The 26,675-nt window shown below is 40.8% G+C and overlaps 1 protein-coding gene across 2 annotated transcripts in view; it reads left to right on the top strand.

The window, feature by feature from the left end:
- Nucleotides 1-26,675, top strand: part of AFF3 (ALF transcription elongation factor 3) — a 335,959-nt gene that overhangs the window by 44,670 nt on the left and 264,614 nt on the right. For both annotated transcript variants that reach the window (XM_074859046.1, XM_074859045.1), the window contains exons 2-3: nucleotides 3,083-3,203; nucleotides 9,335-10,135. In XM_074859046.1, the coding sequence (XP_074715147.1) occupies nucleotides 3,083-3,203; nucleotides 9,335-10,135 (922 nt within the window). The remainder of the gene's footprint in view (nucleotides 1-3,082; nucleotides 3,204-9,334; nucleotides 10,136-26,675) is intronic.

Here is a 26,675-nt window from a genome sequence, read left to right as displayed (position 1 = left end):
TTTTAGGGCTGAGATAAATCAAAGTGTGTTTTTAAAGCAGTATGCTAAATTTGAGATAGTGTAATTTTTATAATACAACATTTATTTATATATAACTTTTGCAAGTGTTTGACTTGTTTCTCATGCTTCAGTTCATGTCCTTTAAGCATGAATTTGAAACAGGTGCAGCATTAAAAAACTATTAAAATTAATCCTTTTAGAGTTTTACCTGTATGAAACAAATACAAATGACACTGACTTTTGAGATGACTGGTTGCATGTTCTTTGGTTTTCAAGTCTTGCAAAACTGCTTCAACATTTTGTCCCATACTAGCCAAACTCTTAATCAATAAGATGATGTGTGAGGATGCATATAACACATATATACACATACATCACCCACATAGGCAGACATGCCCCAATGAGGAAAAAATCTTGAAATATTCATGAACTTGTTCTTCATGGCTTAGCTGCGGAAAAGACACACACTGTAAATGATTAAAAAGGTACATGTACATTTGGGATTGTTTTAAATTACAATTTTTTTAAAAAAAGAAAGAAGGAAGAAAACTATTAAAAAGAATCATTTTCCATTAGCTGAAGTGTTTGCAATAAAGACAATTATAGCAGTTGGCAGCATTCTCCTTGAACGAAAATAAATAAATACATTTGGTGACATACGTTCAAGGAAATGTGATTGTTGCAATGTTCATGCAAATAAGGAGCAGCCTCACAAATGCTAGAGATTTTGCCATCTGGTATTACCAAAGGAATACAACTCTCAACTTGTAGCTCTTCCTAACTTAACTGCTTATAGATGGCATATTAGGCATTTTCACACGTTTACTCCATTTGCATAATCATTCTGAATTATTGCAGGTTGTGCATTGCATTGCCAACAGTGAACTTCTCATTTGGGAAGGGGGTTCAGAGATCTGACGTCTTCATCAAATATGTCTCCATCAAATAAAAGAATAAAAATGTCCTCCCACTTCAGGAGTATAACACCAGTGCATTTTTAAATTTGTATGAGGCCTAGTGAAGAATGTTGCACTTGTTTACTTCCTAGAAACTGGGTAGAGAACAGTATTATAATTAATCTCAGAGGAACTGTCCATCTCTATTTGACTGCAGGCAAGAGTCCAAATGCAGTGTCTCAAAGAGTCAAGAGGTTCTGAATGGGGAAACCTGGCTGATGATGAAGTCGCAGATCCTGCAACTCCAGGAAAACTCAATCCAACAACAGCTATTCAGGGTGGCAGAAAGTCTACTTTGGACACGGAGGTTGTTGTTAGGAAGTCTTCTTTTACCCTAACTTAACTGACGGGAGTACGCTCATATAGCATGATGTAGTAACTGAGGACCATTGCTCATGTAGCAGTAAGTGACAACTGCTCTGCCTCTGGCCTTGGCAGTGTGTGCAGTGGATGATCTCCACTCACAGGGACCCCATGGGGAGGCCTTTGCTATCCCCTTCTTCCTGGAGAAAGGCATTTTCCATGCCCAAAACTCCACCCTTATGATTGTCTCCTCATTAAACTGCTTTTCCAAGAGAGGGTGTTGGTGTGAATAACATATATTGCTCATCAAAAATATGGGATAAAACAAAAAAAACCTCAAGCACTAGTAAGGGGAATAAACAAACGGGTGGTTGGAAGCTGTCTCCAACCTGTTGCACTGAAACCCTGTGTTCACAATAAATCCCCATGTTTGAGAGCCCTGCTCAGTGTTTGGCATCTTCCCTCAGCTGCCCTCAGACCCACCAGAAGGGTACTCTGCAGTCTGGTTTGAGTTAGCAGCATTAACAAGTAAACATAAGATTTTGTGTTCGTTTAGTGACTGGTAAGGCATTGTTTTTAAATACTAATAGCATCTAACATATCCTATGTATGTTCAGCTCTCTCAAGTCTTGAATTAGAATTGGATAGCTGTTGGCCTTTTCACTGCCTTGCCTGAGGCATACTAGGTAGCATCACGTGGGTAGCTGATGCAACATATGTTTTGCTAACTGGGAAGCTGGTTAGCAAGACAACCTTTTTCTTATTAACACATGGTGCACTTACATGACATTAATATATATTTCTACTTTACAGATTTACAGTGCCAGAAGAAAGGCATTAGCTGAGCTAAGCAGAATAGGCAATCAGCATACTCGTCACATTGTCCTGAAATAACATGTAAACCTTATTAGACACATTGGTTTCCTTTGTGAGGAGAATAAAATGTAAGAGACTGAAATGTGCAAACCTGTGTTGTTCCGTGGAAATTCAGGGAAAGGATTCTCTGGTTTATGTTGTCATGCATTAAACTAGAATTCTGGAAAAATAAAAAAGTTAATTTTTATTCTGGATGTCTATATTGGAGCCAGACCAGTTCATTTCTAAAAATTAATACTGTTGTGTAATGCAGTGATTTTATTCTCTCTCCAGATACGCTCTACCAGCCATACATACACTATCATGCCAGTATTCATTTATTCATGCTCTGAAGTTGTGATAGTGTCAAATCCATCAGAAAGAGGAATTGTTTCAGTAGTAGTTTCACGACTTGGCTGATTAACAGAGATCAGAAGCAGCAGCCTAACTGTGGAAACCACTACAGCATGTAGTTTTAACAGCTCTTTAGGGAGCTAGTTAATGAAAGAATCACTACAGAAACACATCCATGTGAAAAAAGGAGCATTCTCATACAACACTCAGAGGATATGTCATAAGTGGAAATATGTTCATAATTTCTATTTACTCATAGCTGTAATTACCATCTGCCTTAAGAGTACATTCAGTCTTTGTCAAAGTTGCTTAGATATTTCCTTTGTCACATTTCAAGCAGAGAAGTTCTGCACAGACTAGATCATGCCCTGTGATTTCTTTTTTATTCTTCTGTAAGAATTTAATTATCTATTCTCTGTGTGAAGAAAGCACCAGCATTCTCAGAGACCTGAGCCTCCCCAGCCTGCTTGGACTGGCATTCATCTGATTCATGTTCTTGCTTATTTTTGCCATCTGTCTGCAAACCAGAGTTCTTCACTTTTAAATTCATGCTGGTTTATATGTTGCCTGCTAATTTTTAACTCTTAAAAAGCTATTCCTTCTTTTTGCTGCAGTGTCTATGAGCCAGATAGAAACGTGCTGCGAAGGAAAGAATGGGAAAGGAGAAATCAGGAGGCCCAGCAGGAGGATGGCACGTTTAACACGAGTTACTCCCTCTTCAGTGAACCGTACAAGGTAGATGCTTCCCAGCTGGGTGGCTCTTTGTTTATTTATTTATTCCACAGTACAGAAATGCAGCCTGCAGAAGGCATTGTCCAGGTTTGAGCACCCTCCCGTTAGTGCTAGCCTCACAAAATTCACAGAGAACGTTTATGGTTCATTGAGAATTGGATTTTATATATATGTGTGTGTGTGTATATATATATGTGTAAGCTTATAATGTTCAACAGACATGAGAATGAAATAAACTAGAAATATCCTAACGATATTTGAGATGGAATTAAAACTAGGAGGTGAAGGTGACAGTGCCCTGTTTTGCAACCCTTAGAAGAAAACAATTGTGTGGGAATTGTGTGAGAAAGTCAAGCAATACAGAAAACGTTATGCTCTGGCCAAGGTTAATGCAGTGAAATATCTTGGTGTTTTTTTTTTTTTTTTTCAATAAGCATTACCAACAAAATTTGCCTGCTAGACATGTTTTGTCCTCCCTAAAGGCAGAAGTAACTTATGAGTCAACTCCCTGTTTTATTCCTCATGGTAACAGTAGCGTGAATGAGGCACAACTGTCTCTCCCCACTCCCTGTTAGTAGCGTCAAGCAGGGTCTTCTGCACTTTGCAGAAGACTGCAAACCAAACCCTTGTAAACAGGACTAGAGAGCAGTATCCCATGGGGGCTGCTCCTCTCCCCCAGCTAACCCAGTGACTTTGCCTGTGTGCATCAGTGCATCATGATGTATTGTCTACTGTGTCCTTCCAGTAACATCCAAGTTACTATTACAACCACCACATTGTGAAACCTTTCCCTCCACGCAGCATCACTTGTCCTTGATACTTTGGGTGCTTTAGTGCCTCTTTCCAGGAGTCCTATTTGGGTGCTGGCACTTGGCTTCTGCACCTGATATCCATGGTTCCGTGATTTTGCCCGTGCTCCAGGGTCAGGTTTTAGCTTGCTGTTCTTCCAGATTGTTGTTTGTTTCTAGTCCCTAATAAAAAAGAAGGATCTACCACTTCCAAACGATGTCCCTTGATAGAAGACAGCTCTGTCTGCCTTGAAGCTGACCTCCAGCTGCCCAAATTTCAGATTCATTACAAAGGCATTTAGAAACCATGGGAAATGTCTTGAACTCCTCAAGGCTCTACTTGAAAAAGTCTACTGTGAGACCAATCAAGGGCTTAATCCATGGAAAAAAGCCTGAAAAGCTTAAGTCAGCTGTGTCTTGGCATTTCATGAGGGCTCTGCTGCAATGGGGACTTAATAATTTTCCTTTTGGTAGGTCCAAGCAAATAGACCCCTTACAAAAAGGGCCTGTCCTTTTGCTGGGTCCCTGATACCATTTTGTCTGTGGTACCTAAAGCTGGTAATACCAAAGCTCAAATCAGTTATAAAAGTGGCATAGTTGGAATAGTTTCTGCATTTTTATTATTACCTGTGTGCCAGTGTACTGACTGTCATGGCACAGACTTCATGTATCATGGACACACCAGTGGTTTCTGTCTTATGATCTCTGAGGGCACCTCTATGCAACCACAGTATAATTCCATCAACTTTAATAGGAGCGGATGAAAAACCATTGTCGTCTCTAGAAGCAGAGAGGATACTGAGTGGGTGTCCTATGGGGAGATCAGAATAGTGGCTCCATCCATGCTTCTTATCTTTAAACACTATGTCCCTATTTTGGGCAAGCGTATAAAGAAGATGCTGCAGAAATGCATCCTACAGCTGGCTTTGTCAAGGAAACATGGAGAAACATAAAGCCCAGGACAGCAGTATAACTCATCCACAGCTCTGTTGGTATGACAGTCACAGCTGCTTGGGATGACCAGTCATTCTGACAATATTGGACATCAAAACTTCAGCAGTGGCGTACTCTGAATGTCATGTGTACACCAGCAATGGACCATTGCACTATCTGAACTCATCCAAGCATTTGTGAATCTTCAGTGTGAGGATGCAGAGCTGTGGCTTGGGCTTTTTGATCTTATCATGGAGAGAGGCAGACTGCAAAAGAGGTAACCTTTCTCCAAAAGCAAAACTGAAAGCCACTCATACTGTCTTTAAAGATCATGTTCAAGTTTTAGGTGTTTCCAGAGGGAAATGAAGTTACAGCAGACATTCACTGCAAGCTCTGATTAAATTCAGTATTCCTCTGCGCAGCTTGAGAAACATGAGCTAAAGCCAAAGGATTTGCCATTCAGAAGGCCATATCTGAAAATCAAAGGCAGACTGGAAATCTCTTAAATCTTATGTCCTCTCTCACCTTGACATGTATCACTACTCCTGTAACATCAGATTTTCTGAAAAATCCTGACTCTTCGGGTTGCCCCTTATCCTGTTCAAAGTATCCATAGCAACCCTTTATGAAGGATTAGGGGAAATCCAGTATCTTTTACTTAAAATGTCTTTTACAGGGGGTAAAAAGTAGGAGTTTCATGCCAAATATTTCCTGGACAGAATACCTTGCCTCATTAACCGTATCAGTATTTTTAATAAAGAAGAAAATTCTGATGACCTTCCATGTAACCATCAGGTTTATTTTTAGAAGTGTTGAATCTTGCAGTTTTCAAATGCATGGATTCATCTTGCATTGCAGAAGAATATCAGAGCACTGTAAGTTAGAAATGTTTGCCCAGAATGCTTTTCCTACTTACTCATTTTGTGATCATGTTTTCCCTATGTGAATGATTAAATAAGGCCCACATTATTTCAGAGAAAATAACAGGATAAACTGCTACATCTAAAGCTTATAAGTCATCATCTCAGATCCCATCTTGTTCCCAAAAGGATGTAGGAGAACTTTTCTGGATGAGGTCAGCTCAACACAAAATTTTCTCACCTCAGGTTGCCCCTAGTGTATCCAGAAGGAATAAACAACACCAGCCTATTGCCAGCATGTGCCGTGGTACAGGCATTAGATTGGTTTGCTGCAGTTATTCTTGTGGTTATCTGGGATCTTTCACAGAATCACAGAATCACAGAATCATCTAGATTGAAAAGGACCTTGAAGATCATCTAGTCCAACTGTTAACCTAGCACTGACAGATCCCAACTACACCATATCCCTAAGTGCTCTGTCAACCCGCCTCTTGAACACCTTCAGGGATGGGGACTCCACCACCTCCCTGGGCAGCCCATTCCAATGCCTAACAACCCGTTCTGTAAAGAAATGCTTCCTAATATCTAGTCTAAACCTTCCCTGGCGCAACTTGAGGCCATTACCTCTTGTCCTATCACTCATTACTTGGTTGAATAGACTCATCTCCAGCTCTCTGCTACCTCCTTTCAGGTAGTTGCAGAGGGTGATGAGGTCTCCCCTCAGCCTCCTCTTCTCCAAACTCAACAACCCCAGTTCCCTCAGCCGTTCCTCGTACGACATGTGCTCCAGACTTTTCACCAGCTTCGTTGCCCTTCTCTGGACACGCTCGAGTAATTCAATGTCCTTTTTGTAGTGAGGGGCCCAAAACTGAACACAGTAATCGAGGTGCGGCCTCACCAGTGCCAAGTACAGGGGTAAGATCACTTCCCTGTCCCTGCTGGCCACGCTATTTCTGATACAAGCCAGGATGCCATTGGCCTTCTTGGCCACCTGGGCACACTGCTGGCTCATGTTCAGCCGGCTGTTGATCAACACCCCAGGTCCCTCTCTGACTGGCAGCTCTCCAGCCACTGCTCCCCAAGCCTGTAGTGCTGCTGGGGGTTGTTGTGGCCGAAGTGCAGCACCCGGCATTTGGCCTTATTGAAACTCCTACAGTTGGCCTTAGCCCATCGCTCCAGCCTGATCTTTCAATGCAAGGTGTCTCTGTGTGACCTTCACATCATATCCATATAGAAGACAATGTGCTGTCTTCTCTGGGCTGGTGATAGTCTACAGATAATCTGAGATTAGGCTTTTATTTACTTCCCATCCAAATAGCAGCCATCAGAAAGGATGAACCTTCTGTTAGGGAAGTTGGACTTTCCAGGGGCAAAATTCGCACATAAATTCTCTTACATTCATGGACCTAGAGGCAGCTGGGTGGAGAGCTGCCCCACAAGCTGTCTGTGCTGTAGACTTGTGGGTTTCAGGAGCCCTGTTCCACTTGGTGGTGCTTGGCACCATGCTCCTGTCAGGGAAGGAAACCTCACACCCACAGGCTAGGTGCAGGCCCAAGGGCATATGTCCCACCCTAGAGGGGAACTGGAAACACATCTCTCTACAAGGTATCCACATGAAGTTGAGGATACATTGGAAGCATAGAAGAGATCCACTGGGTAAAAGGAAAGTTTTCTGTGTCTCCTGGAAAGTAATTCTGCTGGTCAAGGCAATGCCCAAGTGTAGAAGCCATTTCATTGACCCCAGGAGACACATGAGTATATCTCCAACCTTCTTTCTTTCCAGATGTATGTGATGCTTCCCACTTTTGAAGCCTTGTTAATACTTTCCTTTTCTTTAGAACATCAGTGTGATTCCTGTGAAACAAAGGAACACCTCTTTTTTAAGCCACTTGCTGTCTGTGAATTAATGCTTCATATTTGTTTTCATAGCAGGTTATTGTCCTTGTGACAACAACAGCAGCATATGCAGAGGGAAGATCAGGCTGTAGTGGTTGAGCGGACTTATTCCAAGTTTGCAAAGCAATGTTTCAGATGCAACACTTTTGACTTTTTTCCTTCCCACTTCAATATATATTACTGATATTTATTCAACTCTGTTAGCATTATAATAAATACATTTCAGAAAGCTAGTAATAATGTATTTTGCACAGTTAAAAGGTGGGGGACAATTTCAAGCAAGACAGGACTGCTTCTACTGTCTGACTTAGGAATGCTTCTACTGTAGTCCTCTGAAAGTTAGCATGTGGCAACCACTGCAGTCATTTACAAGTCATTTTTGCTTGGCTTCAGTTTTTTTAATAGGAAAACCTAAAAAAGGATTCTGAACTAGGGGAGTTTCCCTTACATTTTTGAGTCACTCAATTTTATTTGAAGGTTTAAAAACAAAAATATCCCCAATTTTCCAGAGTAACTGATGTTGCTGCTACATGTTTCATACTTTTTATATAACTTTAAGGGGGTTTTCTCCATTGCCTTTACTCCCTTCTTTGTTCTTCTTTCTGTTTTCCTGTAAAACAGAGTCTTGAGATGAAAGCTTGGCCTTCTGAAGCCAATGGGAGTTTTCTCATCCAGATTCCATGTCTGGAAGAGAAAAAGGAGAACACCACTGTCTTGTTACTGTCTTCCTCTGAAAATGTAAAGCAAAGAACATCACACGCCTGAATCTTGGCAGGGTTCAGAATAATCTCTGCTACATAAATGCTAATGATACACCTTTTGGTTACAGTGGCTTTTTAAAGCAAGAATTTTCAATCTTTTCTGGTATGTTTTATTTGCTTGTTTTACTTCTTTGTGGAGCTTCTGCCTTTTCAATCAGGAAGTAAATGGATGATTTTAAAGACAATGATTAATCTTAAAGGGAAGGGAGGGTGGTTTTGTTCTTCCTGCTGCACACAGCAAGCACTGAGCAATGTGAAGAATTTAGGGGGTTCTGGTCACTGTTTTTTTCTAAAGAGGAGAGTGCCCTGGAGCGAGCATCCTGTCAGAGCATTTTCAAAGAAGGGACATATCCATCTGTAGTTTTCCTATTGTCCCATGAGCTCATTTCAAGTCACCTCAGAGTGTTTGGTTGGCTTAGGCTGGTGAGTTCATTCAGTGCTTATACTAGATGTTGTGTGTCTTTCCAGATGCTATGTGAAAACTTAGGCAGGCAGAGAAGGAAATTGGGAATGCAGTATTTTCATTCATGGACGAAGGAGAGCTTGCACTGGGTTATATGAAAAGTTTTATCATGGTCAGATTTAATCCAAACCATTCTGTGTAGTTGCAATAATAAATTTTCTAGTTTCCAGGTAATATACTTTAACTACAGCATGATACCAGTGATAGATTTCTTTTTTTATATACTCTAAGGCCCTTTATAGCTTTTCCAGTTCAGGGTAGATTTAAGATGTTGACAAGTGTCTTCAGAGACAATAAGGATTTTCGATTTCATCCCTCAACGCCGCTGCTGAATAAGGCACTGCTACTTCAGTAAGAATTTCAGCAGAAGCATGCAGGGAATTTTGTTTTTCTTACGTTGATTGTTGCAGAACACTAGATTTTTGTTTTGCAGACGAACAAGGGGGATGAGCTCTCAAATCGCATCCAGAATACGCTGGGCAACTATGACGAAATGAAAGACTTGTTAACTGACCGATCAAACCAGAGCCACCTTGTTGGGGTTCCAAAACCTGGGGTTCCTCAGACATCTCTCCCCAAGGCCGATGAACATCTTACTGCAGACTCAAGACTGCCGCCTCCCCCTCCTATTTCCAGCACTACTTCTTCCACACCAGCAGCCCTACCTGCCCAGCAGAGCAAAAGTGCCGCAATGGGTTGGCAGAAGGCTGGGCACAATGCTGCTTCGGATGGCCAGCAGAGAGCGAGCAAGCACGGGCACCGGTCGCTGGAGTCACACAAGGGTGACTTCAAACTGGCAAACCAAAAATCCAGTCTGGAGAAACTAAAACGCTATGCATCGAGTCCCACCTCCTCCTCCTCCTCCAACACCACCCAGCAAAGCTCACTGAGGGCCACGCTAGGAGAAAACATTAACAGAGTGCAGCAGCCAGCAAAGCTCAATTGCAGCTCGGAAGGAGGAGCTCAAGCACAAGAGAGGCCAGCAAAGCATGGTGGCGGGCACTGCGTCCAAAATTTCCCACCCTCTCTTGCTTCGAAGCCCAGTCTGGTTCAGCAGAAACCAACAGCTTACGTAAGGCCAATGGATGGTCAAGACCAGGCTTCTGATGAGTCTCCAAAGCTGAAGTTACCAGCTGAGACAACCAAGTCGTATAGGGGAGTGCCTTCTAACAAGCCTGATTCGGCCAGGACCAAGTCAAAGATAGCCAAGTTCAGCATTCCTAAGCAAGAAGAGGTAAGTGGTTTTATGCTTTTTATGTCATCCCCCCTTGGATGGATGATGGTGGCTTAGAACTGCAAATTGCATCTGTCTCTACACATTTTTAATATATTAGTTTACACTTTTTTTTAAAATAACATTGATATACTGTATTGCAAATATTAACTTCACAGTAATGTAAAGATATCTCAACAGTGAAATGCTCACTATCTTCAGGACTACAACATCTCCTACAATGGCACTAATAGCATATATTATTTCACTGACTTTTTTTTTCTTACTGTCCACATATAAAGTCTGGGTATTTTTAATTTGTATTTTTTTGCTAAGCTTGCGTATTACTTCTACTTGTTCATATTTCATTGACTTTTTTCTCTTTGGCAATGATTAAATGAAGTGCTTGTGATCAGAAGTAGTTCTGCCATCCTCAATGTCAAAGTAGTTTCAAAAACTAAATAAATTACTTAATGTGAGATCTGTTGAATAGATGAGAATATAGCAATGAGACTCTCCTTTTAGTTCATAGTATCTGTTTCTGTTTCAAACTGATCTAAGATTGAGGTTTTCTTCCTGAAGAATCACCATCTGTAGAAAACCTGCCATGCTACAAGTATGAGAACATGTCTGAAAAAGCTTCTAGACAAGATTTTTGTTATCAGCAGTAGATGTGAAAGATTTCTGCTTGGACTTATTTTATGTTCATTTATTTAATATTCTGTTTATGCCAGTAGGACACCTTGCTTTAGCCTTTATACAGTCTGTGATTTTCTGTTTGAGCTTTTAGGATGGGGAGGAAATGGTGGGGTTTGGCAGAATGAAGGGTGATTTTTTTTTCTTGGGTGTATTTAGAGGCCTATGCCAATACAAAGATGGTCATATCATCCTCTTGTGCAAATTGGTAGAACTCCCATGACTTAAACAATTTATAGTATTTATAGGACTAAACGACTTTATTTGGCTGAATCACTGGGACTTTCTCAGTGCAGAGATAGTGATTGTTTACTCTTATATGACAGCTGTGGTGTGTCTTGAGATGTTTTTAGTCTTAACATTTTTGTTTCTGGCATTGTTAAAGGAGAGGAAAAATCTCATTTTTGGTGGAGTTCTCTGGCCTCTTAATGCCTGTTTTTCAGAAATGAAGTTGACTGTTGTATTCCCACTTCAGTTCAGTTTGGGAAAGAAATCTCTCTGGAAGCAATTACTTCTCTCAGCTCTTTTAGGCATTATACCCCTGTGGTTTTTCTCTAAGTTAAAGTTCCATCAGTTCCAAACAACACGGAGGTGATATGTTGTTCCTGAAAAGTAGTTGTTTTATGCTCTTAAACCAGATTTGATAAGCAAATTTAGCATTCACAAACTGCTGTAATTGTGCAGATAGATCAGGTAATGGCAGATACCAATATCCATTTAGCTATTATTACCTCTTTCAGACTTGTGCTTCTATCTGCAAGTGGGAAGCATTGTTAGAATTAAAGATGCCTGTGGCAATTGTCTGGATCTTTCAAATTTTCCCCCTTTACCTGTATGCAATACTCTAAGGACTAGTTTGGAAAGAAGTTTTGATAGGCAATCATTTGTTTGTCTGAAATTCAGGTTTTACCATTTGCATTCCAAATTCGCCTACCTCGGGAAAGAAAGCTTTCATTTGTTGTATGTAATCCATACCAATGCGTAAGGGTAAATTTATACTGCAGTTTCTAGACATGTAGAAGTATTTGAGATTCCTTTAAACTAACCTGCTTAAATACTGATGGCAGTGCAGGCTGTGGTAGGAGACTGGACTGTAGGGTAGCTACTAAAGTGTTCACCAACTTCTCACAGATTTTGTGGGATGCAGTATTTCTGAAACAGTATTTGATATCTGATAATATAAACATTTAGCTGAAGTTGAAGGAAGTGGACAAAAAACATTGTCTGGTAATTTTAAAAAGGAGCTAAGTGATTATAAAAAATGATGGACATATTACTCAGAATAAAACAGTAGGTAGTATAGGTGTTGTTAGGGTTTGAAACGAGCTAATGAAAGTGTTTAATGTCATGTTGGAGGGCTAAGAGTCCTGGTGATAAAAGTACCCAGCTTTTTTCCCTTTATCCTGACATTTCCTTTGTTGTAACATTTTCCATCCCAAGTAGCACAAGATGAAATTGGTAAGCCACTGGTATTGCTACAGGGAGAAGTATTGACCAAGACTGAAAGTTTTTTCAGTCACTGTTGCCTAATCCACCCTCCCTTTAATTTTCAGTCATACTTCTTTTTATTTCAAAATGTTTTTCCGTTCTTGTTATTTGTATCATACGTCTACTAGTACGGTTTTGTAAGAATTTCCATGCGTTTTTTAAATTTTTGCTTTCCAACTCATAAAACTGCTCCTTTGCATCAAATGCTTACTGTCCCCCATTAGGGACAGAAGTTTTAAGCTGCTCTCAGCACAGAAAATGTCATGGTCCTGTGAACATTTGTTGGTGAAATGAGGCCTCTCTTGTTCAGGGTGGGGCTAAAGGTGATGGCCGGGAAGGACCTTGTGTCGCTAGTGGCCATGGGATAACCAGAAGAGTAAAGAAGCCATATAGGATGATCATGAAGGAAAGCAGACTGACAAGGAGGCTAGAACAGTGTCTGGGAAGCTATATGGAAACAGAAATGAGAGTGGCAGAAAGCTGCCTAAGAGCAGCCATGAAAATAGGGGAAGCAGGAGAGGGGCAGAGAGCTTGGGGATAGGGTATCTGGAGTGCAGCTGGTGGAATGAAGCTTGATGTCTGCTGAAATAAAAGGTGTGTAGCTGAGATGGGCTGGGTAAGGCAGTTAGTGTGCTCTGTGGACTTAATGCAGGAAACGCTGTGAGGCTCATGGTCAGTTTGTTGTACACCAGGACCCTCAGCTCCTTCTCAGCAGAGCCTGTATTGCTGCTGGGATTATTCCTTCCTTTTTCAGGATTTTACATTTTCCATTATTGAACTTCTTGAGATTCCTGTCGGTCCATTTGTCCAGCCTGTCGAGGTCCCTCTGGATGGCAGCATGAGCCTCTGGTCCCACTCCTCCCAGTTTTGTATCATGTCCAAACTTGCTGAGGGTGCACTCTGCCCCATCACCCAGGTCATTAATGAAGATATTAAACAGTATTGGTCCCAGTATTGACTGTGGGGGTACACCACTAGTGACTGGCCTCCAACAGGACTTTGTGCCACCGATCACACCCTCTGGACCACTTTTATAGCCTTTGCTTTCTGTCTGCAGGCCTAATTTTGCGATTACATATATTTTTTTCTACTTTCAGCTCTTAAAATGTGTTCATACTGATACCACGGTCCAAAACATACACGTTTCAACTTGACCTAGACAAGTTCTGCAGCTGCTTAACTGAACTGAACTAAACTGAAGGAGGCTGTGAGGGAAAAAAATGCAAGTAGGGAAGCAAGATGTGAGTGCAGGGTGTAGATGTGAGATAAAAGATGAGTCTCAAAGGAGGAAAAATTGGGGGCCAGAGAAGCTGCCTAGCCTGACAAAGTATAGAAGTGAATGGCAAGAAATTACCATTTCCCCAAGTCATGCAGAACAGATTTTTTTTTTGAGGGGCACATGAAGTGATGACCATTTCTGTGTGCTGTTTCAGTTTTATTTTGAACATCATGTGGCTATAGGCAGCTTCAAGTTCCACAGAGAAAACCAGGAAACAAGAATATATTGCTATAAATCTGATTTGCAAGTCCGCTTACTAATGCATTTGAGTCCTCTGCTTCCATGCACTTGCATTTAGCTTGTAGTACTTTCCAGAGTCTATCAGTATATCTAATATCTATGCATTTTCATTTGTGTTTACCAGTTTGAAGGAGCCATCAGTGGAAAAATAAACACATAATGAAACAAAGTTAAGCCTTCCTCTAAGAACTGAAGAATAAGAAACAATGTCATGCAAAATGTGTGTGTCTTCAGTAGGATACAAAATTCTCTTCTGTACATCTCCTGAGGTTTTCAGAGAAACAGGGCACAAAGTTGGCTGCAGTACAATTATTATTCACTGGAAATAAAATCACTTGAATACAAATTATAGACCATTACTTTTCAATACATGTAAAAGGTTGATTTTTAATGTAGTTCAATACCTCATTTAATATTTTTAATCAGTTTTGGAAAGCCTTCAATATCTTGACACAGACCGAAGCTTATAATTTTTTTTTAATTGTTTTAATGAGAATAACTTGGATAGACCTGTGTATAGAAAGGTAGCAGTTACTCATTTGGGAATTTAATCTTTAGGAACCAGGTTCATTGGTGTTAATTAGAATCCATACCCAACCTCCCAGTCCTTCCAAAATTATCATACTGCTCTGTAGAAATGATAGCTCGTCATCTCAAGTACTGCTATTTCACATTTTGAACTACTTAGAAATTATATTGCTGTAGGTAAAAACCTACTGTACTGCATAGAAGGGAAGAGAAATGTGATACCAGGGTATAGAGGAGAAGAGGCAGGAATATCAAAAGCCTCTCTTTTCTAAGATTTTGTTATGACTGAGACAATAAGAAAAACCTAAGATGGCAAATCATACTCTTTATATCTGATTTCTGTTTTTTAATTTCATCTTATAGGCTGCATGCTGCTTTTTTTATTACATTGAAGAAGCCTTATCTATTGTCCTTTGCTTACCTCTCTAAGGGTTATGGAGCAAGGAAATCGAGGTTGTCTTCAAGAATGACTAGCAGTCTAATGGTAAAAAGGATAGATTTGGTTCTGTTAAATTTGGGAACACGTTTATGTGAAATGTAGATAAGGTCATCATGAGGACATATTCTTTTTTCACTTCATGGAGTACTTACACAACTTCTGCAGCAGAAGCAATGCACAATAGATTAAATGTTGAATTTTTTTTTTTTTCATTTTTGCCCTGGCCTTACTCAGGCAAATTCCTATTTGCCTGGCTAAGATACTCTCTGCAGTCATTCTCGTTCGAGTGGCTATATATAGCTATCAGCATCTGGCACATGCGCTATCAAGTGTTCTTTAAATCTGCAATCTTTTTCTCGCCTATCAGTTCTATCCCCGTATATTAATGGAAAGCAAAAAAACCCCACAACTCTTTCCTCCCCTTCTTCCCTCCCTCTGAAAAAAACCTCCCAAATATGGACTTAATGTCAGTAATTTGTTCAAAACCAGACTCTTCTAAGGACGGCTTTGGTGCATAGCACGCATAATAAGTAGTTCCATTCCAGTTTAAAATTGAAGGTGGAAGTTCACATGTGAAAGAACAAGTGCAGCTACATCTCATTTGACAACAGAAGCTCCAGTGTAGACTAAATTGGAAAGATTGTCATGATTAGTGTGTGCTTCTCCTGGAAGTACCACATCTCTGGATCTACAGGGAAGTAGAGGGGAGACAGTGTCTCACAAGAAAGGAAAATGTTTTAGAGGAGATCTGAGTAAGTGCTTTTCCCCACAGGCACAATGCCACCTTCCCCTTGCTCCGATAGAGCCTGTTGAGCTATTGCAGGACTAGGAGTTGAATCCAGGTTTTTCTTCTCTGCTTCCTAGGTTTTTCAGTTCTGTCCCAAAAAGGCAGAAATGAAAACAGAAAAGCAGTTGAAGATGCTTTTAGATAAAAAGGGAGGTAGAGGATGAATGCATTAGCAAAAAGGTCCAGAGTTTTTCCAACACCGTTCTAGGGCATGCCCAAAGAGGCTGGAGACAGGAGTGCAGAATTCAGTGTGTTGATACTCCTCTACCATTTATCAACTTTACTGAAGAATTGCTGAGCTTGAGAAGCCAGTTAGCAATCACAGCACTCGAGTACTGTAAGTATGAGCCAGTTGTAGATGTTTTCTTTCCCAGATGTTCATGGGAACGAGTTAGCAAGCTGCATTTACAAGAAGATACAGCTCAATTCATCCCTGTAATGGTACCGCTGACCTTCCCCACAAATAAAGCATGTTTTCCCACGTTAAACAGGAAGAACTGGACAACAAGAGCAGTGTGGTGCAAAGATCCCCGCTAATCGTAGGTTATTCAGGACCTTCGAGTGTGTCCATGGGAGGGCTGTGCATAACTGCCTGTTTTTATGTAGGAGAGTTCAACAGACTAGGACTGCAAAGAAAGAGTGTATTAAATAGACAGAGTGGTTTTTGAAATGCTCTGAACAAACACAGCAGAGACCACAGTGCGCAAAGATGGATTTTCGGTATAGTTTTCAAATTGTGACACAAGCCTCTGCCTCTCCTGTCGCCTCTGCCTTCTGCAGTCACTGAGGCACACAGCACAGCAACTGTGTGTGCGGGCAGTTTCACTGAACACAGTGGGCCTAATCCCTCCGGTTATTCTTGCATGGCAGCTCTTGTAGAAGGAAAATACTGGTTAGACACCTTTACCTGACTTTTAGAGCTCCCTAGTTTTACTGTTTCTACCCTCAGTGAAACAAGTTTCTCCTACTTTTTGAATTAAATATAAAAATATTTTTCTGGGAAAGCACTAGCTAAACTTATCTATAGGTTTTTGAAAATAAATAATTTATTTACATAGAGCCTAAAGTTTTCTATATGGATTGATTACCATATGGTATGTGTCATGTGTTGCTATGGTGAATCACTTGTTGTTCCTCATTGTTTTTCACTGGTAGGATGACTATAATCAGAGAAAAATCCTTGAAATGGGATGTAAATTTATGATTGTTAAGGGAATTCCTTAATGTGTACACCTGCCTTTCTGCTAGTTTTCTCCAAGGTTGTTTTTTCCAGTTATTGAAAAAATATTTTGAGCAGTTCATTGAGGTCTCTCATAAGGTCAGATCCTCCCTTTGATAAAACTGGTCTTTACAGCTTTTCAAAAGTTGCAAAAGTAACCACTTCTGGGATAAGAAGAGCTCAAGAAATGTAAGTATATGGCTCATTGTGAGAAAAGTGTATTCCTCTCACTTTTTTTTTCCCCCAGTCGAATGGATGGTTTGGTTTATGAAACAGCTATGGAGTTGACAAAAGTGCATGCATAAAAATGTCCACAACCCTGTATAATTGCTTCTTTAGTTCCTTTTGGTAAGCACTAAGTTATTGATGAAGGAAATAACATTTTAGAACTACAGTTTTTAATTGCACATTTTGTCTGAATTTTTGAATCCATCGTAATGCTTATGATGATGATGATAACTGGATATAATAAAAATCCTCCCTACCAGAAGCAAAGTAGTCTAATAGACCTCTTTTGTGAAATGTGTCTCAGAAGATACATGGCATTGCTATCACTTTTCCACCTTTGGCCCCATTAACATGGATGGCTCCCAGGCCTGTAAGGGTATTCAGCAGTTGGACAATCTGGGCCTTTTCTGGATGTGGCTGCAGTGGTGCTCCTGCAAGCACAAGAAGCTGTCCTCAGCACTAGCTTTCAGCTGAACATCTCCCCATCAGTTTCGTGGCTCCTTAAACAAAGGAGTGCTTAGAAAGGGTTAGGGTATGGACGGAGAGCAAGGGTGGGCTTGCTGTGGATTTCAGATTACCAGTGAAATACTTAGACGCGCTATGCTTCTCAGACCTTACATTGCACAACACTAGAGCGTTGTATCAGTGTGCAGTCAGGTGTGGAGTCCAAGCCCTCGTTGCTCCTGCAGAGCAGTTATTAATGCCAACTCACATTCTCCTTTGCAGTAATTATAGCAGGGTTAGAGCACTTCTGTCTACTCTTTGTCTTCACAGCAATCTACAAGGGATCATGTAGGATATAAAGGCGGTTTAGGTTTGGTTTGTTTTTTTTTTAAATATACATAAAAAATATTATACTGCTTTGTTCTGTAGTTTCCCCAGTCTTTCATGAATCAGAGTGACGTGAAACTGTCACCACTGAACATACTCACAGGGGTCAGTTATGACTGATGAGCAAGAGAACCAAAGGAAAATACAGCGAGCTTCACAGATCACTGTTAATTCCAGCTAAATAAATAATGCATATGTGCCACTTGATGTATAAGGTTAAAGAGGTCAGACCTCCAGTAATTGTTGTAAATGCATCCAGCCAGGCCAGAAGCAGTTGAATTCCTTATTGTTGGTCACATATTCACTTACAGTAAATGAAGACAAATATACCCTTAAATATCTGGATGTAACATACTTTATTCACCCTGCACATCGTAAAGTTGTCATTTCTGAGGCACTTCTGAATATGGAAGATCTATCCCTGTGGTATCACAAAATAGCTTCCTAGAAAAGTAATTAACAGAAGGCTTTTTTTTTTTTTTTAAGTTCAGAAAAGATAAATAACGTAGGCGTCTGATTTCCTGTCACTCTTGGTTAACTTTGTATGAAAATGGATAGCTTCCAAATTAAAGCAGGCACCGGCCTGTCTGGAGAAAAATGCATCTGTAAAGACACGTGTACATTACATATTCATGTAGTTCCAAATCTCTTAATTGTATTTTATATATAACAATCGCATGTTCTGAAATATGGTACCTTTTTTACTTCGTGAGTTAAAACCAGCATGCTAGAAAGGCTAAGGTTGCTTCTTACACGGTTTGGGATAAGCATTTCCCTTTCCAAATTCCCTCATACGTGCCCCAGTCTCGTCCCTCCCCACCAGCATGTTCCTCTGAGCAATGGAAGCTCAGTGTGAGGTGTCTTTACACCACATTTTATTCAGAAGATAAATACACAAAAAGCATTCAGGCCAGTGAGCCACAGGGTCAGGAATATTGAGGTCCAACATTTTCTCTCAGAACCAAAAACTGCTATTCATATTCTTCTGCATTTACTGCAAATGGCTGTAAGGGAAGCTTGTGTAGCTAGAAAGAGAGGAAAACCAAGAGTATTTCTTGTTAACTCTTAGCACTAACATGTTTAAGGAGAGATGGGATTTAAAATGCTCTCTCTGCTTTGTAACTATTTTGAAATGAGATGTTGAAGATGATAGGTTTTTTCTTGCACATGCTAGAGATTATTAGTATTCAAATACCAGCAGCGTAATCTATTGTTAATCAGATTTTGCATTTATTTAAAGCTAGTTGTACAACTGCATTCAGATGCAGAGGCAGGTACAGCTTTATGTGACTGCTACAACTTCTAGACCTGAAGTAGAAAAGGGGAAGACAGCTGTGAGATTATTGATTATAAACACGGCCAAACCCAATATTAATACAATGTATATGGAATGGCCATGATTTGGCAGTTATGTGTTGTTTTCTAACAGGCCTTCTCCAATTTTAATTACAATCTCGGGGACACATGATACAAGAAAACATATTATCAGAGACATCTGATAAAAGAAAACATATTAGCTGGTTAATTTCTGATTTCGTGGAAGTAGCAGTCCAGAGTGGGAGTATGCTGTCAAGAAAAAAGGCATGGGATGGAGGACCAAGTGCAATGTGAGAGGGACAGTTTGAAAAATACCATAAGCAGATAATGAATGTCTTTTTTGCACCAAATTGTAAATGTTTAGCATGCAGGAAAAGTTAAACATACATGGAGAGGACATAAGAATGAGCTGGGCCCCATAAGAGTGGAGGCATCTGAGAAAAGAATTATGTGGGAGCCTAAAGAGGAAAGAATGAAATTGTGCTTTGAGAAACCCACCAAAAAGGAGGGGTTAGTCACGGTCTAAATTTTTGTCCTCATGGGAGGACCAAGTGCAATGTGAGATAGACAGTTTGAAAAATACCAGCAGTTGTAATTTATGATAAAGTCTGCATGCAAAATCTTTCAGTAGCTTAGAGGTGGCTGAACAGGCTTCAGAACTTTAGTTTTTTCCTGCAGTGTGTTTGTTCCCATGAGGAGGCCTTTAGAAGCACCCTTCCTTCTGTGCGGTTCCTGCTCCCAGGTAGGAATGGACCTCTGTCCGGAGGACATCCCTGATGAAGAATCCAACTGCACAATTGGAGTTATTTTGAAAGAAGCTTGTCCTCTCCCATGAGGACAAAAATTTAGATGGTGGCCATCACCTCTTCACAGATGTGATATCACTGTCTCAGGAGGAAAATGCATTACCCGTCTTCTCCCATAAGCAGTATGGCAATGTACACAAAGCTGGGCTTGGGTGTAGACATAGCTTCTGCGGGAGGTGGAAGAGGTGAAACCTCATGTTCACATGGGATGTGCCAAATGTCTGTGAACAGCCTCTACACAGAGCTGACATCTTCTGAAACACAGCAGGTCTTTTTTTTTTTTCTTTTCCTCACTCAGAGTTTATAGCTTCTGATAATACCCAGTTGCATTCTCATCAATAGACCAAAAATGTTGTGTCTTCTACTACTGTAATCTCTTCCATTCAGGAGTTTCAGAGCTCTTCATAAGCATTAATGACAACTCTGACAAGAATATATTAAATCCGGTTGCAGAGGAGTTATCTGAGGTGCAGGTGGATGGGGACAGTGTTCTTGATGGTGCCACCAGCAGCTACGCAGCAGACTAGGCTTCCCTTGAGCCTGTTTGCGGGTGGTCCAGGCTGAGGGACCAGCTGGAAAATGGTGTGGGAGGCTGGGGTAGAGGTCAGGATGGCACACCCAGATCAACCTCAGACCAAGGCTAGACACATTCGAGGCTGGCCACAGGCCCAGAGCAAGCACAGCCAGGGAGAATGGGTGTCAAAGCGGAGAGCAAAACCGAAGAGGCTGAAGCCCCAATTTTGTGTTCTGGTGTTTGCACTACAGCTTGCCATGTAGCTGAGTGGTACAATAAACTCCTCTATAATTTTGCACCAGAAATGGACGTCAGGACAGAAGCATAAGTAAAGGCGTCTTGCTAAACTCTGAATTAATGTTTCTCGCTGTATTTCTTCCTATCATTTAGGTCACTCGAGGCAGAGACAGTTCCTGAGTGATTATGTCACTTATGGTTTACCACTTCCATCTGACTTATTCACTGCACATGCTCCACTAAAAATTAATAGGAGTTTTACCATTGAATTCAGTGGTAGCAAGATCAGGGTTTGACAGGGATGAATATTTCCTTTCTACATTGTATGAACTTCCTTTGGTCAAGAAGATATTGCTTGAGGGAAGACAGTCTTTTTTCTTCAATCTTTCTTTGTTTTGTTCCAGAAATGGAGATGTAATACTTGTGGTTGTTTTTTGACATCGCTATTACTTTGAAGAAAGTCAGCAATAGGAATACAGAATAACAATCGGTGGCAGAAGGTGGCATTTGAATTTCAGAAATGCTACGCTGTGTTAATCTATTAACTTCAGGACATATCTTTAGAGCATCAAAGGAGCTTCTTGACCAGTCTGAGGTGCTTGAGTCATTTTTTCTCTCTTGTAATTAAAGTTTCTAGCTCCCTGTTCAGAATCAGTTTCCTCACCAACTCTTCAGTGAATAAATCTACATGAGTGATTTCCTGACAGTTGTATATTAGGAATTATGGCATATCCCTGCACATAACTTACAGAACTATCTCAATACACAGAGAAGAGACCATAAAACATGCCGAATGGGGATTTCTCAGATATGCTAATTGCTGCTATATAAAGAGCATGGGATGAAGAGCTGACACAGAGGAAGTTCAACTAGAAAGTACCTGCCACAAATCTTTGAAGGTTCACGGAGGAGCGAATCCTGCTGCTGCCACTTCATGGCAGAGCTCCGCTGAGCAAAGCCTTTGTAGCTCTGTGAGCTCAGGCAGGGAGGGCTGGCAGCTCCCCACAGGCCAGTGCTGCAGCCAGGCAGGAGCTGGGACAGGGCTCCGCTGCCTCCAGGAGCTACTGCTGGCATCAGGGGGGCAGTGGCCTTGCCAGTGTACCTGCATGGGAGCAATTCCCACCTTGTCAGCTCTTCCCTGCCTGGGTGTGGTGCCCAGGCTGAGTTCTTGTCTGTCCTAAAATAGACCCAAATGCAGGCCTTATTTATTTCTCTGGAAATGGACTGGATTGCATTTCCCACTCATGTCTTCTTGTCTATGAGCTTGGCTCTCAAAATAAAGCTGCTTTTTTCATTAGACTGAATTTTTGCATATTCAGAGCATGGACTGGTCTAACTAATGGACATCCACTACTCTTCTGTGAAGCTTAGGTTTGATATTCAGTGACATGAAGATGCTGTCCACGTAAATGATCCTCCAAATGTTTTGCAAAATTTGTACTAAATTGACATCCATGCCAAACTTTGCAAATGAGCTCCATATTTGTAGATCACCGCAAAAGAATTTACAGTGTAGAGGGGAAGATACAGTTCAGCAAATGTGCTGTAACCAGGTGTGAGTTATACCCTTGTAGCTTTTTTAAATGATACCTTTTATGCACTGACTACAGATAGGTATTTTTGCACTCAGTGGAATGGGGCTGCTGGATCAGTGAACTCATTTTAAGTAGGCCATTAAACATCACTGCTTCATACTGATTTTTAGCCATTGCACTTGAACCCCCTGCCTTAGGTTGACCCGGCAGACAGAAATCAAAAGTGCTGCGCCCCAGCAGCTAACAGCTGCTCTGCTGCTTCTACTGATACACCTATACCCTTTATTTTAAACAAGTTTTCTGTACTATCTGTGAAATGTGCATCTTAGAAAGATAATAATTAATGTAGAAAGATGAAACCAAATAGTTATTATTCAATAATTTTAATATAGAATGCTTTTTTAAAATAAATCAACTAGACAAATAAAACAGTATAGAAATGAAATGCGCCTTTGCAGGCCCTGTGGGAAATTCAGCTAATGAACTGAAGAGTATCAGTTTCTAGACAGACAAGAAAGTCTGCATAATTTAAATAAATAAATTCAGCTATTTGCCTCCTTATTTTAAAATCATGGTTTTGGGCATGATCACATAATATGAACAAAGTAACTTCAGTGCAGCGTGTGTGGTTTGAAACACCAAGCAAAATACAATTAACTTTAAAATGGCAAATTGTAATGCTATTTAACAAAAAATTCTCTGCCTTCCGGGTGTGACTATCTTTTAAATGTGATGATGTCACCCTGTGAGCCGTTAAACCGTTATCAATGAGCAGGCTGTGCATTTTCTAATGATTACTGTGGAGTTGAAAAAGACTCTATAATGTTCCTTCAGTTTGTTCATCATTTTTGTTTGATAATTGTCCTAAAAATCAATGACAGCTACTGAGTACAGAAATTTGATTGAACCAAGTATAAATATAGGCAGCAATTTAGGCTGTTCTTACTCAATAAGAAAATGTCTTTGGATAATAAGTGGATTCCTATCTAAATTCATGAGTTCTTTTATGACATTTTGGGTTAAGCCTGAAATAGATTAATCTTTTTCTGATAAAGTTGCATAAGCTGTGATTTCTCCGGTGACCACATTTAATTGGATATTAAATAAAGTGCTTATCTTTACACCAACAGGTTTTATAGGCTGGATCCCCTCCCCCCCCCCCCCCCCCCCCCGAACAGTATTTCACAGATTAAGTAACAAGTAGTAGGCACACACAAAAAATTATTGATTAAACTGTGATATGCTCAGATTAAAAATTAGACTGTCTTGATTTAGGTAGGCTTTTGAGGTGCATGACTGCAACTGAGGGTTAAATGCATAGGATAGAGGGAAACTGCAGGAGGGCCAAGAGCTGTGAGGACAGGTCAGCTCTGTGTATTCTTCCTTTTCCATGTATTCTTCAGCAAATGTACAGTGGGATGGTTTTCTGTGGGGTTTGACAAGAAACTTAAATTCCTGATAATGTTTTTGAAAAGCTTGAGGTCAGTATTCATTATGCAAGGTGCTGTACAAGCACACAGCGAGAGGTATCCTGTGATAGAGCCTATCAGCCCTGGAAAGGCAGAGGAAAGGTTAACAGAAGCCTGAAAAGTAGATTAACCTATCACACCTGAAGAAAGGAGATAGGGACAATGCTGAGAGAAGTACCCAAATGGAAAAACATAGATGGCGTTTGGGAGGAGGAAGTCTTAGTAGGGTGAGCAAAGACCACACTTGGGAGGAAGAGTGAAACAAGGAGGAGAGGATGGAGAAGGTGAAGCTGAAAGTGCAGCCTGGCTGGTACAGGAGACATTTGTCTTGTACTCCGCGTGCTGGAGAAGGTAGACCAACAAAAGGGCTCCAAAGGGGCAGAGATAGGACTCACTGCATTCCCTTTAATGATAATGAAGGACACTCTTTGGAGCTGAAAGGTCACTTCTGTCCCAGAGAAGGGCAGGATGTTGAAGGAATCCGGCTGGATGGCTCAGGCACACGTGTGAGATCAGTGGAAAGAAATACAGCAGCTGTGCAGAATAAGACAGGAAGGGAACCACCAGTGTGAGCCGGAGGCCTTACAGGGGGAGGAAATAAATGAAGACATTTGTGTTGAATAAGCTGTGCTAAACCAAGTGATGTGGAGCTCACACTAATTGCCATTTTTTCCCCACTGGTATGACATATTGTGAATGTGAGAACAAACTGATGCCTCCCTGTGTAATCAAGCCTACTTTTGACTTTCTACGCATGGAGCTGGCAGCCCTCTGATGGCGTTTTGTTGTTTTTCTCCTCATACATGGGACAAGAGAATTTCAGTAGCACTCTGCAGCCAGGTCAGGAGCTCGGACAACCCTCTCGTGGTGGGTTTATTTTGACTTTGGCAAGATCAACCAGGAACAAGTGCGGTGTGTTTTTCTTTTCCCTAAATAAAATTTATCCATTGCACAAAGCATGTAATTGTTCCAGAGCTAATGTCAGACTTGGAAATTGTAATTGCTCACTGAAGGCAGCTCACTTCCTACAGCGAGTCGGCAGGGGCTGGCAGGGCTACAGGTGCCATTGCCACTCAGGCTGCAGTGACTCCCGACTGCTGGCATCGGTTGGCTGAGATTCAAGGCACAAGGTGTTAAAAATCTCGTGTGTTAGTGAAAGATAAAAATGGAAAATAGTTCCACCAAGTAATGGGGACATGTATAATGGCCTTGTGCTAATTTCAGTCTGGGGTCACTGGGCCCTCTCTTTTTTGCATAGTTGAAATAGCTGTGTCCAGATGATAAAGATGTTGACAATTATCTTCTCCATCCTCCAGAGACCACACAAAGCTAAGTCTTTTACTTTCTCCTCATTTTCTTTTATTCCTGGCTTGTCATGACTTTTGACATTGGCATGAGGCTATTTTCTAGAGGCATTTCCTTTGCTTTCTTGGCTTTTGGTAATGTAAGCATTTTGTTAAGAATTTTTTCTTTGAAGCCATATTTTTTTGTTAAGACTGTTTAGGAGTGTTCTGTTTGCTGCCTCTCACAGAAGTCAGCTAGTAAATTAGCAATTTTTTTTCTAATTTGTTAATGGTCCATACTTTATTAAATTGCTAATTTCCCCCTAGGCTTCAGAAAAATGGTAAATTACTTAAAATTTTTCTCTGACTTGTTTTATTTCCAGTAAAACAAGCATTTCAAATAAAACACCAGGAAAAGGATGACAAGCTTCAGAGCTTGTGTTGGTTTTGGAGGCCAAGAGCTGGGTCAGGGGCTACATCAGCCCACAACCATGTACACTGGTTTCTGCAGCGAGGAAGGCAGAACAGCAAAGTCGACAGCAGGCATAGCCTACCTCAGAGATGAGCCAGGATGCATCCCAGTGCCCAGCTGGGAATTCCTAAGGATATCTGCAACCTCTGCTGTTGGCAAGCCAGTGGCAGCACACCCTATGTAGTTGAGGCAGTGGTAAACTATTATGTGACCAGCTTGAAGACTCTGGGACTTTTCTTAGCAGAGCTGTACTTGTTTTTGAACCTTGTGCAAAAACATGGAGTGCATGGGTAAGCATGTAGTGTACCCTTAGAGGCATGGTTTGCAGGGGGGCTATTTGTGCGTAGACCTCACTTCTCCCCTAAAAAGTAGACCTGTGGAATTGTTCAGGGGGAGGCAGATTTCTGTAAATGTCTCTGCTCTGTCAGCATGGCAGTGCTAAGATTGAAAAGGTGGTATCTAGACTAGCTCAAAATGTGTATATGTTGTATTTGTACATACCATGGACTAAGGCCTCTACAGGTATAAATTGGCCTCATGCCACCAACACTGCAGATTTAGCTCTTTACCTGCTGGTCTCTTATTAGATGCAAAGAAGTTACCCAAATAAGTTCCCAGTGCCCATGCACCCTAACAGTAGTTTTATCTCTGCTTTAACAGAGGGACTTTGTAAAATTCATGTGCACAGATACAGCGTTTCTAAATTGCCAACACAACAGCAGAAGCTTAAGTGCAATTTTTATTCCAATAAAGATGTGATGAAATTATGCCTAATGGTCTGCAGACTGCACTTTTATATGCACTTGCAATGCTCTCATTGACTTCAACTGCTGTTGTCAAGGTATTTCAGTACTACTGAGCTAAGGATCATTACCCTGTGCTATTACAATACATTAAACTAATGCTACCATTTTTCCATTATAACAACAATACCTGGCGACCAAAGGCTACCTCCGACCCAATAACTTGCAATCAAATATTTGTTTGAGATTTCAAAATGCATATAAATTATGAGGCTTGACAAAAATGTCCAGATTTGACTAGCCCATACCTTCACTCTGGTCTTTAATTCTTTGCATATAGACAAAACTAACTTGGCACTGATGAACAGTTTAGAGATATTAATATTGTTAACAACATGAGGATTTTAGTTTATAAGTAAGTTTGAACTAAGCTTTCATTGACTTTCATGC

The sequence above is a fragment of the Strix uralensis genome, chromosome 2, assembly GCF_047716275.1.
Source record: "Strix uralensis isolate ZFMK-TIS-50842 chromosome 2, bStrUra1, whole genome shotgun sequence".
NCBI lineage: Eukaryota > Metazoa > Chordata > Aves > Strigiformes > Strigidae > Strix > Strix uralensis.
Note: the sequence above shows the minus strand (reverse complement) of the source record. Positions and strands in the feature narration are given on the sequence as shown.